Raw genomic sequence first — 14302 nt, forward strand, 5'->3', positions numbered from 1 at the left:
TTCAGCCTCGTAAATGGCTTTGTTCGACAAGCCTAGCCCCGCTACTACAGCTGGTGTAGCCCCCTCCGACCATATACATTGACATCAGTTCCTCCCGGTAGGCGGAAGCCACTTGGGGCTTTAAATATCTCAACATGCGTTCTTCGGCACCGACACGTATTTTCTACCCTCCTCATCGCAGCATTGCACGGCAAACAAGGCATGTTCATGAACTTGCGGTCTCGCCCATTCAACGAAACGATGGCATCCGTCCTCTTCCACATCTGCGAAAATCCGTGGCGTCTTATCTTCGCTCCAGGTGAGGAGATACCTTCATTGTGGTTCCCAAGCTAGATCCGTAACCATACCAAAGTGCCCACCGAGTGCTGACTTTGCAAGGAACTCGACGATAGTAGCCTTAAGTGACTTTGCCGGGCAGCAGTGCAAGCACAAGCAAAATTATGTCCAAGGAACTTATCGCACTTCGCATTGACAAAGGACGCTCCGAAGAATCCTAAAGCATGAGCAGAGCTTCCACCTAGACGTCCAAAACGTGCTACCCATTCCCAACGCCCGCCTTCTAAGCTCCGAAGCGCTATTCTGCAATCCATAGAAGAAGTGAGCAACCTTGAAGTGTTCGACGGTCCCCTAAAGCCCACAGAATGAACTGCAGCGGTGTGCCCGTCCAGGAGGGCCTCCGCAGTAAACGACTCTTTGTCGTCAGAGAGCAGCGCCTCAACCCTCGCTGCATGTACGTCAAAAGTCTCAAGTTTTTTCACCAATTCCCTGCACTTGGAAAATGCGGGCAGTGCCGTTCTTCGACGCGCTCGCAAGTCGGAAAGCCTCCTCTTCAGTAGTTGCAGAGAATGCAAGTCCCCTGATCCACGCACGATGCCCACAGCGTACTGCAGCCTTCAGTAGACAAGGATCTTCTCCTAGCAAGGCGGAAAATGCCCAACGCGTCGATTCGTCCCTCCTACCGCCACTAGGGCTGTTTTCCCTGCAATGTGCTGCAAAGCCACACACTCCAAGAGCACAGCCGCTAGTTGCGCCACGTCTGCCTGCGCGACTAGCTTCCATAACCCGAAATCCGTACCTTGGCGCCATAAACGCAACTCACTGTCCATTCTTGCTGTGATGACGGCCATGCCGTCGACATCGCAAGTGTGGATTGCAGGGCAAGGCTGCCCCTCATGTGCCACCCACTTTGTGACGTCTACCACATGGTTTTTACGTATACTAGCCACAGCCATCTTTCCATCTGCGGCTGCCGCGAAAAGCAAGACTTCTTCGTTTCTTGTACCTGTCAAGTGGGCGGCAGTCACCGCAGCATCGTACAGGGGGAGCACGGCATAGACTTCGTGGGAATTCGCAATTAGGAGTAAAGCATTGTTCGCACTAACGTAGGCTGCCAGGGATTTAGAATAAAGAGAGAGCGCCTGCTCGAAGACTACATACCGCTCATGCGAGACGCAAATGCGGCTCCCCTGAAACCTGAATCGGCATGCAATATCCGACCTGTCTTGAAGACCTGCGATGCTCTCACTGTCAGGCACAAGAAAGAGGCTTCCGCAGAAGTCGCCGAGGCGAGGTAAAGGGCTTGTCGTGATGTCGATGTCGTTTACCACTGCGTATCTGCAGACCCGCTAGAGAATCAAAACGAGGCATTGATGTTGGTCGTCAATGTGGAGGGTACAGTACCAATAATGTCATGGAAGCTTGCAAACAGTCTGGTGTCTAGCGATCGGTGTGTGTATCGTCAGCAAGCGTTGTCTCCGATGGCAGTCATATGGTTGATGTTGATGAAACAAAGCCATACCTGAGCAAGTTTATGGATTTTACTCTAAGACAGAAGTAGACGCCGAGCAGCTTGTTTCAGCTGCTATTCGCGAATCTCTAAGAACTTGTGCTTATAGAGCCATTGCACTCTTTGTAGAACGTGATCCCGCTTTATTTCCAAGTCTCATCGAAGCAGGGCGAGTAGGGAAGACCAAATACATCATCGGGAATGGAAAGACAGTGTGGGAGTTCACGTATGTCGGCAACGTAGCTGACGCATGCATGAAAGCTGCGGAACATCTCTCTATGCGCAGCCCCGTTGCAGGGCAGGCATACTTCATTACGAACAATGAAACGACGCTGTTCTGGTAACAATGCGGAGTCATCCTGGGTGAGCTAGGCTATCCACTTCCTGCAACAAAGCTTCCATTTGCGGTATGTTTCTTCCTTACGGTCTTGCTTGAAGTCATACTATTCCTTCTCTCTCCAATTTACAAGCCCCAGAAACCACCGACGTTTTCAAGTCAGCGAGTTTCTTTACTCATATCACACGGAAAGATATCTTGAGAGAAAGCCAAGAAAGACTTTGGATATAAACCAAAGGATTCCATGGAAGAAGGAATGAAGAGAACCATAAACGTTTTTAGACCCGTCACCTGTCACTGTAGCAATAGCATTTCTGTGCGCAACATGTCAGACCGCACAGGACAGTCTGTCCCTCAGGGAACAGACTTAACCAACAAGCGACGATGAGTAAACGAGGAGTCATCGGTCTCCTGTTCAGACAGGTTATGGGCACCTTCCGCTACCGTGCACAACTCCACCTTCCCCTCATCTGAAATTAGCAACACGACCCACAACGACAAGAACAAACCGATCCCTCCCACCGCAGAGGAGCCCCAGGCTAAACCCCCCTCCCCCTCTTACATACATACTCCCACAATCTCATCCAGCACCGCCAACCAGTACGACAAACATCACGGCAAATCACAAGACAAACGACACAACACATCACACAACACACTACACGACAAACACAACAACAAAAAGACAACACATCAAGACAAATCACGACATATTCAACATGGACAAACGACCTGACATTCCACGCCTAGACCCCACGAGCTATGGACCGTGGATCGTCGCCACACTAGGGGCAGCACACACTATTAAAGCCATCGAACACATAACAAGCAACCCCAACCCCCCACAAGACGACACCGATCTGGCCACATTCCAAAGAAAAAAAACTACCTACTCGGCAAGTTAATCACATCAATCGCCCCCCAGATAGCCAACCTAATTACCACCCCACCACCTATCCAACTCCCTACTTTAATCCAGGCTGTCATGCCCCACCTGGACACGACGAAGGCCTCAGACCATAAATATATGAAGCAGCTCGCTTAACAAGCACATTACCTCCCTGATATGACCCTGGAGCAGTACATCTCTGCCCACGAATAAATACGGACGAGAATAGTCGCAGCACAGTACCCAGAGATCTCAGACCCCAAAACTACAGTCGAACTCCTCATCGACGGGCTGTGATTCAACCCTTCCACCGCCACTATAGGCAGCCATCTCATAGCTCTAGATCCTAAGGACACAAGAGACTTCGTACACAGGTTCAACCGTATGACCATGTACATGCAACCGACGCAAATTCGACCGTATCACATGCACGGCGACGCAGGAGGCCCAAATTCAATCATAAATTCAGCACCGGCCCCGCAGTGGCACTACCGCACCCCACGCCGGCACCTCCCCGTCCCAAAAAATCCATGCCGCTTCCACATGTCCCTCGGCATCTCCCGCCCCAGACACAAGGACATCGAATGCAACCACGCCGCACACCCCCGTCACCGTACACGCCAGTCGTCACCATGAAAGCCATACCACACCGCACGTGCCGCTCACGGTCACTCTGACTACACCAGCAACACCGGAACGGCCATGGACGACACGACAAGCCAAGCCCCCCTCGAAGACAAGTGTACGTACATCCTCAATTCGGGCGCACACCCCTCTCATATCACAGACCTCTCTACCATACACCAACTAAGGCCGATCCGCCACATAACAAAAACAGCCACCAACCAGATCGTGCAATGCACTCACGCCGGGCAGACGACGATCAAGACGAATAAGGGACGCACGCTCAAGGTTTCAACCGTCGTTTCCCCTGACATCACAAGCAACCTCCTATCTCTCCGATCCATAGCGCAAACCCACGGCAACATCCTCTTCACGTCGAATGCCGCGTACCTCTTCGAAAAACACTCCCGAGGCAAAATCATCGGCATAGCCCCATGGAACCCCGCAATCAGGGCGTATGCATAGACGACAACCCCGCACCTCCAAGCGAGAGGAGCTCGCACGATCCCCGCACCGCGACGCAATCCGAAACTGTAGTGCACTGTACTCGACTGAGGGACAGCTGTCCCCATCCCACCGAAATCGCGCGCACGGACACTACGTGTACCACAGGTACACGTGGTCTCCCCTTTTTCTCTGCCAGCCCCCCCCCCGGTGGACACCGGTAATCCGCCCGCAACAAAACTGGCCTATAGGGGCTCTACTTGGTCCCCTCGGGGCTCCACCCGTTATATTCTAGTTATTCTAATTTACAGTATAATGTAGCTTCGCCATTACGGCGACGGGGACGATATAGTTAATCCGATCATCAATGTAAAGAGGCACGAAGCTTCGGGTCTCTTACCTTGGTTTCTGGATTCTAGGTTGTAGCCTCGACTCGGTACTCGCTCGCCCATACCGACCGAGCCATCTACACCCCTAGAATCCCAACTGCCTTCCCCGCGTGCGCCAATCCACCGGCGCGAGACCTACGCTAACTACGGTGCTGTCCGCTCCATTAGCTCTGTTTTCCCTTAATTCTACCCCTTTATTGCTGACTATAGTTCTAGTTGTCTACCGCGCAAGCCGCGCCCGGATCTCGGTTCCGGTCATCCACCGGGTGGTTTCCCGTTATCCCTTTACGCGTCCGAACGCGCGTCGCTCGGCCTACGGCCCGCCACACGAGGCCGCAGTGCACGACAGAAACCCCTCATGCCACAGCCAACCCCTCGCCTACCAACCCCAAACAACCCACCCCTCATCACAAATCGAGCACTACCCCCCATCACCACACAACGGATATCAAATACACCTTTACCCATACGCTCAACGCTAGCACCACACATCCTACCGATCCCCGGTAAGGCCACTGACCGAATCTTACACCACCGGCACCTGCGACTCAACCACGCCCCCTACGTACAATCCAAACTATCGCCAAATCGCGAACGATACACGGCCTTCCAGCATCCCTCGCCTCAACCAGCAGCCAACTGTCATGCTCTGCATGCGCGCACGCGAAGCAGCGACCGGCACGCCATACTCCCACTCAGCATCACTACAGTACAGGTGAATACCTAAGCTCCGATACATGCGGCCCCATCCACCCTCGATCCAACCATGGCAATCACCACTTCCTCACGTACATTGACGCGGCATCCCGGTACGTCATGCTTTATTTTCTCAAAACGAGAAGCGAAGTCAGCACCATCATACCAAAATGTTTTGTCCGAATGAAACAACGCAATCCTCTCCCGCTTATCTACCGCACCGACAACGCACGCGAATGCAAGTCCAACCACGCATTGCAGACGTACGCCTCTTTAGGCATCAAGTGGAGCGTACTGGGAAGACTCGGTACGTGACGCAGAGTACAAATATAACATCATCGATGATGTTATATTTGTACTCTGGGCGATCGCCGACCGCGCAACCGGCCAGGCTCCCCACACCCTGTGTCACACACGACAAGCGCAACCCCAACAACTTTTAATCTTCGGACAACTCGGCACGATCCCCATCTACGGCACCAAAAAGAAACTTGACACACGCAGCCGTACAGTACGATATATGTACTCCAACAGCCCCCAATCGATCACAGTGCAAGACACGCACACTCAAAACTACGAAATCACTCGCACGCAGGACTTCCATCCTTACACAAAAGCACAGCACCCTGCCGTCAGCACTACAGCGGTCCTCCGCACCTCATCAGCTGCACCAATCCCACTCACCACACCCGACCACCGCACCAGACATGAAGCCAGAACTTACCCAGACGCAGCCCAATGGGCACAGCCACAAGACGCAGAACTGGATAAATTAGACAAAACTGAAACTATCCGATGGCTGGCAGACACAGAGCTCCCCACGCATACAAAGTTGATACCCCTCACAATAACGTTCCGATACATTCGAGACCACACCGGCACAGTCACCGAACGCAAAGCGCGATGCACAGCCAGAAGCGACCGCAAGACCCCAGGAACGCACTACGATCCAGAGCAACTAAAGACCTATATGGCGGACAAGACCACAGTACGCCTACTGCTCGCCATCGCCGCATCACACAACTGGTCCCTCGAGCACATGGACATCAGCTCAGCATACCTCCACGACATATTCCCCAGACAAAACCAGTGTATCTCAAACAACCCCCCCGCTTTGACCGGACTCTCAAACATCCATGCAAAGCAGGACTCCTCATGCGCAATATATATGGCACACCTCAGGCAGCATGCAGTTATCACAACGGCCTGTACAAGCACCTGACCTCACACGGATACAAACCCACTCAGGCAGACCCCTGCCCCCTCTACAAAAAAATCCGAACAAGGTCTCATCCTCGTGGCCATTAACATGGATCACTTCCATTCAGCGGCATCCTCCCAAACGCTGCAAGACGAGATCCACGCCGTCCTAACAGCCAAATATAAAGTCAAACGGCTTGGATTTCCCGCAAAGTACCTCAAATGGCACGTACAACGCCTCGACAACGGTGCCATACCCATATCCTAACCCACCGTTGCCCGAAACATACTCACCAAAACGGCCATGCTCTCTTCCAACGCAAAGCGCACACCGCTACCAACCAAAGCGGCATTCACATACACACAAGAGGATCCACTCCTGGACCAACAGCAATCATTCCTCTTCAGACAGACAATTGGCGATCTCCGCTACTTAGCGGACAGCACCACACCCGTTATACACCCCGCGGTCAGCATGCTCGCCTCCGTCATGCACAAACCGGCGCGCACGCTCAAAACCCACCTCCACTGGCTCCTGCGTTACCTAAGCGGTACAGAACACCACGGCATCCTGTTCAAGGCAAGCACACCAACCGCTCGTCCGCACATACAGCGACTCAGATTTCGCCAGTGACCACGCACGCCGCTCCAGGACAGGAGTCGTACATATGTTCCACGACGCCCCCATAAGCTGGACCTCGGAAAGGCAATCCGTTGTCGCCGACTCCACGTGTGAAGCCGAATACTTGGCAGCCACGGCGGCAACACAACAAGCACTTTGGCTTCGCCGCCTCCTCGTCGATGCACACACGCCGGAATCCCAACCGACTCCCCTGATCGTAGACAACAAAGCCGCAATCCTCGTCGCCCAAAACTCAGCTCCAACCAAACGCCGAAAATTCATTGACATCAAACACCACCTCATACAGAACCACATACGAAGAAGAACGGTCAAGATTCAACATGTACCATCCGAGGAAAACGTAGCCGACTACTTCGCAAACCCCCTCGGACCCCAACGCACACAAAACCTCCTCAACAAACTCAGCTTCGTGGACCCAAAACCCCTATTGGCGAACCCGGGGACTGTCAGACAGCACAATCACATTCGCCAATAGTCATTTTGTAGTTTCAGACCGCACAGGACAGTCTGTCCCTCAGGGAACAGACTTAACCAACGAGCGAAGACGAGTAAACGAGGAGTCATCGGTCTCCTGTTCACACACAACACCATCCGTTTAGAAGTAAATTTGAAATTGAAGTGCCCTGACAGGGCATTATGTACGAGGGGTGCCGGGCATCGAGTACGACAGGTACTGTATTGACACTGTCCTATGGTCTTTAGCCAAGTGGCGCCATGTAATTCGCGTCTCTATATTGTCAAATGAGTAAATTTGTCGCCATCCGACTCCCAATATAGAGATAGATATAGACAAAAAGGCCACATTTTTGAAGATATACGGTCCGATAGGGATGAAAGAAGCTACATGTGTCTGGATATGCAAGAAAATAACATCTACACAGCACAAATAGGGGTGCTCTAAGGGAGCAGCTCGAACCAAGTGAGCAGTGCTACAAACGGGACCATGTCAAGTGACAGCCAGTCCTAACAAAGGAATTTTCTCTCGTTTTCCCCCTCCCTCAGGGAGAGGGAAAACGAGAGAAAAGTAAGAACTCAACGAAAAGGGGGCGAGCCTCGCCCCCTTTTCGTTGAGTTCTTCACTAAAATCGGAAGCACTTGGCCGTAGCTTTTTCTGTAATGCCATCGTATAATTCCACTCCTCAAAAACGGAACAGAGCCTGGACAGTCTGCTGTGGAATGTGCAAATTGCAATGAAATTCCACCACTCCGTTAATTGGATCTTACCAGCTGCTTGAGATCAAACAGAAAAATGGAGAACCAGGCAGCATCGAAGATGCAGCCACGCGTCGTAGGTCTTGCACATGGCCAAGTCAGGCTTCCTGCAGCCTGCAGCCGGACAATGGCAAGCTGCATCACGTTTCGCTGTAATGAGGCTCCTCAATATGCATGACCAAAACGGTCATGAGAGAATGGCAACCACCTGCACCTATAGCAATCCTCCCAAATATTCGCTCTCTTTCATCAAACTATTAAGACGTCTTCTATTCGAATGAAGTCAAAACCTGACATCCACAGTCAAATCGCGCTTGTCCTGATGCGAATGCGCCGCAGAAGGATGTTTTTGTACTTTATCGCAGCAGTAGGAGATTTTTCTCAAAGCCAAAAATGGCAAGAGAACGCGAGGACTACGCCTGTCATTGTGTTTGCGGGAACACTTGACGTTCGAAACGTTGACTCAAGTTTATGATGGTTCTTTATTCTGTAGGGCTTTTACAGTGCATCACGAGGCATTTCATGAATTTCTGAGTAGCATTCGCCTGCCTCTGCAAAATAATGTAGAAATGGAACGACGGGCAAAAGGCTGACCAATCCATCCGATATCCGACTTGCCGTAACGCTCTGAATGATGGCCGGGGCGAGTTGACCTAGATGTAATGGATACTTATCAGATGTCTAAGACATCTGTTTACGACATGTTTCATTCTACGTGTACAATACTGTCCACAAAACTACAGCTGGTTGGTTTACTGTATCTGGATTACGTCACTCAGCAAAAAAATCAAGTTGTCCCGTAATCTTCTGTCTACACTCTGTGGTTGTGTTGGAGCTTTGAACGTCATAGCTGTCAAAACCAAGAAACTCGCGTGGTGCCACGCACCGAGCAATTTCTTTTGTAGAAAGCTTTCATATGCTTTGCCTGTGCAGGCGGTCGTTGACTCTGACTCTCGAATTTTATGCTGTTCGGCGCGTTGCGTAGGTTCAGCTCATGAATCTATAACCCACACCGTATCGGAACTTGGGCATTATTTGGAATCAGGAAAGATACATTTCGAGTGTTCGATAGCGGGGGATGAGGCATATGTGTGTACGGAGTTTCTGATAACACCCTTTCCTGCAGCCAATGACACAGATGCGGAGGACGCATTTTACATTTATCATTCCTCCCTCCGAATGCATGTGGAGCAAGCTTTTGGGATGCTGGTTTGTAAGTGGAGAATCTTGCGGGAACTCAATTTTTCGCTACAAACTAACGCGCGTTTAATAGTTCTTTCTGTGAAGTTGCATAATTTTATGCTAGACCGTGCAGATGCCAAGACTACAAGAAGATTTACTCGGGAAGAATTGACCAAATTGGAGGGCGATGAGCGAGGTTGGTATGGGAGGATGAAGGATGATGCCGCTGAGATAGCAGAGAGTACCATGGAATCGCGTCGTGAGCCGTCTAGGAAAAGGAGGAGTATGGTTGACATAATCGAAGGAAAGGGCCTACCGAGGCCATCGGTCTTAGTTGCAGAGTGCATCAGAAAACGTAGACGGAAGTAGTAAGCCTGTATTTTGTTAGTTGCCATCTTGGCCAAGCACAGCGTGGTTTCCAAGTGGGGACCCGTAATTCATATCAAGGCTCGGTCCCAGCTCTGCGCTTGTTACCGCCGGTGTGGATCTATCATACAGGCGCTCTCATGTGGAAGTCTTCCCTCACCTTCCACGTCGCAAACTACCACTCAGCTAAGCGCGCAAACGCACTCAAATACAGGGGGTCCCACGCAATACTGCTATACCGGAACAGACTTCGACATATGGCACTATTGCGTGAATGGCACTATACTGAAAGCTCCAAAACACAATCATTTACATACAGTTATGTTCTGCTTGAAGCGAGCGAACAGAGAGTCAAGGCTTTGAGGGAGAATTCTACTGTACTTCTCTACAGGCGACAGCTGCGGACGTCCCTGCCTTCACCACTGTCCGCTCTCTCCTCCCTTGCACCCGCTCTACCCTCCCCCCCCGCGACGCCCCGCCCAGATGTTCTCAGCCAAAGTCAAGCAGCAGATCACGTGTCCGCTGTGCGTGATGCGACGCTACGTGCTGTGCAACATGTGCAGCGGGTCCGGCCTGCGCCTCATAGCGTCCGGCCCGCGCGCCGCGCTGGCCAAGGGCCTCATGGATGCGAGGCGATTCGTCGACGGCGTGCGCCTGCGCCTGCTTGGGCAGCTGGGAGCATACCGCCGCTGGCGCGGCGCCGCAAGCAGGCGACCAGCCGATCGCCTGTGCTGCGATTTGTGTCCCAAATGCGGCGTGTGGCTACGTCGCGCGAAAGGAGACGGTCGCCAATGATGCTCCAGCTGTACCCGAGGTGCACACCCGCCATCACCACAGTGTAGCTGCCTTCAGCTCGTATTCTCACGGTCTCTTTAAAAGGGATGAAATATCGAATATCGAGTGGCTTCCTGCGTTTTTCAGCCATCGTACTGCTCAAATCTTCAAAAATTCGATGCGTATCAGGTACAAAAGTGTAGTCCAAGTCTTTCATCGCCATTTCGATTTCGACAGTGATGGCGGGTGTGCCTCCGCGGTGTGCACCGTGGAGGCACTCCAAAACATCGTTGAAGGTCTGTAATGTGAGTCGTGTGTATAGGGAACAACGCAGAGCTCATTTATTGGGAAAGAAGTCGTTAATAACAGCCTGCTTAGAAGCTGCATTTTTGGATGTCTCCCTTGCGGCAATGGAATCCTTCTTCGCCTTACGGTGATACATAGAAGCCTCCATCACATTACAATTATAAGCTAAAACCTCCACAGTACTAAACATCTCTGCGATTTGCAAAGAACTGGGAACCGCTTGTACGACTTTTCCCTTATTTGTGTCATTATCTTCGTCATCGCTAGAGAATGTGGAGGCATTCCAAGGCTCGAAACTATCCTGTAGTAAGTCATCCATAGCGTCGTTTACAATTCCCTCTCGAACTGCGCCAAGCTCTTCGACATCGATCCATCCCTCTATAGAATCCCTTGTTAAATATGAGTCGCAGTAAATAGCTTAACAATCATCGTTGGACACATTCACACTGAGGCATTGCATCATTGATGTGATGTCATCGAGCACTTTCTGCTCAACTGACACACGACGTGATCTCATCTTCCCATGTTCCGCCGTCAATGTGGCCTGCATTTCTAATGGCAAAACGTCGGAGTCGGATTTCACCCAGCAACGTGCAATTGTTTGCTGGGTGGTATCCTTCCAGGTATCAAGTACCATCTCTGCAACGTCTACCATATGAGGGTCATATCCCTCCCAATGCCGTTTGTGCCTGGCCTAATTTTTTGTTGGTGTCACTCTTCTCCGCACGCTGCTCAATGTCAATCACAATTTTTCAACATGTGGTGCCTACACTTACTTTTCCATGATGAAATAATGCCCAGATCCATCGGCTGGTGAACTGCAGTATAATTTGGGGGAAGGGTGACAATTTCCATTTGCCCTGTATGATTAACTATGTCAGTACCGTGCGGACCGCAGTTGTCCATAAGAAATATAACAGGCCTAGATGTTCTCTGCCTTATAAAAGGAACAAATAAATTATAGAACCATTTCTTGAAAGTTACAGAATCCGAGCATGCATTACGGTGACTGAAGTAGGGCACAGGGGGAGTACCCAGCCGAAACCAACGGAGATTCTTGGCCTTGCCGATGATTACCATCGGGAGCTTGCATGTACCATCCGCATTCGTGCCAACAAGCGCCGTAATCCTGCCTTTCGCATTCATTGCCTTGGTACCACGAACAGACCTCTTGTTTTTATATGTGCAAATGTATGTGCGTCTGGGAAGAAGTGTAAAAATAAACCAGGCTAGTCCACATTTTATATATTCTGCAGTTCATATTCGCGAAGTTTGGCTCTCAATGCGTCTACATCCGCTGCGACGCCCGCAACGTCAACACTACCAGCCTCGCCGTGAAGGGCGACAGAGCGCAATCCGTGTCTCTTGACAAATTTGTCTGTCCATCCTCGTGAAGCGGAAACTGACGAAGCGCACATTCTTGCGACTCAGTTAGATCTTTCAGTAATAATTTATCTCGCAAGTATATTGCTTTTGCCGCAATGATACTATGTGTGATGGACATTTTGGCAGAACGGGCAAGAGATATGAAGGACATAATGCTGGACTCCAGTATAGGGAATGGGGCCTCCCTCACTGTCTTTGTTGTAAAGGAAATGTTGGCGGTTTCTGCTTTCTTCGTAAGTGATTCAAGATTGGTAGCAATATTCGATGCTGTTCGCCGCGAGACCGAATACTCCTTCATGATGTGGTTGGCGGAGTATCCGATTTTGAGTAGGCGACCGACCTCAATTATTTCATTAAGGGTGAGCGGCGTGCGAGAAGTTGGAGAAGGATTGAGATGCGAGGGTGGTTCTTGAGTGGGAGGTCCCATGACGGTTGAAAAGTTGCTTTCAATGTGTCTCTCAGCAAGCGATGCAATGGGGTTTCGCTTATAGAGAAAACCGATGAGGTTTGCTCACTCCGCTTTCCGCCGTCGCACCTTCGACTCTGCAGTTCTGCTACTGCTGAAGCCATACGTGTATGAACATGTGTAGGAATTATGATAACCGTGCCATGGAGTTTTGCATAGCCCTAATGCGTGGGAGGCACTATTCCAAGTAGCACTATTGCGTGACCCCCTGTACGCAAACGACTCTGCCTCCCTGGCACGCGGCCCCAGTCCAAGGGCGTCCAAAAGCAATCGAAATCCTCCAGAAACCCCTCGCGTCCCTAACGGACGACCCCCCCCCGAAGAACTCCGTCTCACACAAGACCTCGCACAATGGTCAACACGGATCCCGCGCGTTCGCCTCCGTCTGCGGTAACAGCGGCTGCCACAGCCGCTCTCGCCGCAGCCGTCGCAACCCTTCCAGGTTCCGCCCCAATCTCCGTCCCTGTTCCGTCAATCCCCACCACTACGCCCCCGTCTATTACCTCCTTCTCCTCCCCGTCTTCATCCGCTCGGCATTCATCCCAACCACTGCGCTATCCCCGCCCGCCTCGAGCCCTGATATCCGGAGACCTCTCCCTCAAAGTCTGACCGTATCCACTCCCCCCGCCGTGCGCGACGATCAACCCCTACCCCCTTACAATCAAATCCGACAAGTCAACAGAGTCCCTACGCCCATGTCCCGATCCCTTCTTTCGCATATGCGGGGCCCTGTTTGCTCCCTGGGTTTATAATATGGCCCCAGCCTCTTATATCCTCCTGTCGGCGTCACGGCACCCTCCATCTTCGGAAACTCATTTGGCACATCAAGCCAAAGACCGCTTTTTAAGACAGAGGATCCTCCTGTCCGTAGCAATCTTTCCCAGAGTCCCTGCAGCTAGCCTCCGATGGAACGCGGATAGCGTCGAAGCACAGTCACCGACAGCGGGAAACCAGCCCCCGGCGTTTTCACTGAGTGCGACACGTTGGTTCCAGGCGTGCACTGGTAGTGCCCCTATGCGCTGTGTACGACTCGCCAACCGACGCGAGCGAGCGCAGGCGATCCGCGGGCGCTCGGCCGCTAACGGACGCTGCAGCTGGCACAGCTTTCAACGGGGCGGCACCGGAGGACTCCGGCACTGACTGCGCCACCTTGCCCCGGGCAAGCCGCCGCACGCCCTGCGCTCCCCCCGAAGGAGGAAAGGGAAGCCAACAGCGGCCCGTAACACGCACATATGCGCGCGGCGGTGCACAGGCGCAAAATAGAGGCGAACGCGCCCCGAAGCAAGCATGAAGCGATCTGATGTTTGTTGCGTGCGCAAACCGCTACTGGGCGATGGCGGTTAAGCGCAGTGGCGTAGTGCGGATGGAACTACGCGCCGAGTCTACGAGGCCCCGCAAACCGCCGCCCGCCAGACGCGGGTACTTACCCGCGTTCGCATGACGTCACAGGGCGTACACGTAGCTGAGCTCCGCCGAACCATCTCGCCGTCGTCTCTGAATTAAAGCCGCCCCCTTCACCGATGTTTCTGTGATGCCAAGATCAGACCGATGCCTCCGACCCCTGAAGGTGGTCGGAGCGCCGGCGGCTTCAATTGCGTGTGA

General features: G+C 52.1%; 1 protein-coding gene across 1 annotated transcript; it reads right to left on the minus strand.

The window, feature by feature from the left end:
* Positions 1 to 9943: 9943 nt before the first annotated feature.
* CHC_T00002625001 (hypothetical protein) lies at positions 9944 to 13419 on the minus strand. The gene is made up of 3 exons (XM_005713714.1): positions 13352 to 13419; positions 12906 to 13163; positions 9944 to 9971 (listed from the first exon to the last, which is right to left on the minus strand). Exons 1-3 carry the CDS (start codon positions 13417 to 13419, stop codon positions 9944 to 9946), a joined length of 354 nt encoding a protein of 117 aa, XP_005713771.1.
* Between the last annotated feature and the right edge of the window lie 883 nt (positions 13420 to 14302).

The sequence above is a fragment of the Chondrus crispus genome, genomic scaffold (assembly GCF_000350225.1).
Source record: "Chondrus crispus Stackhouse genomic scaffold, scaffold_146, whole genome shotgun sequence".
Lineage (NCBI taxonomy): Eukaryota > Rhodophyta > Florideophyceae > Gigartinales > Gigartinaceae > Chondrus > Chondrus crispus.

What these genes read in the sequence shown, in the direction of transcription:
- CHC_T00002625001 (XM_005713714.1), bottom strand. Translation starts at nt 13,419, where the DNA reads ATGCGAAAGAAGGGATCGGGACATGGGCGTAGGGACTCTGTTGACTTG. An exon ending in TCGGATTTGATTGTAAGGGG is followed by an intron (nt 13,164 to 13,351) that starts GTAGGGGTTGAT and finishes TTGACGGAACAG; the next exon opens with GGACGGAGATTGGGGCGGAA. An exon ending in GAGTCGTTTGCGTACAGGGG is followed by an intron (nt 9,972 to 12,905) that starts GTCACGCAATAG and finishes CCTGTATTTGAG; the next exon opens with TGCGTTTGCGCGCTTAGCTG.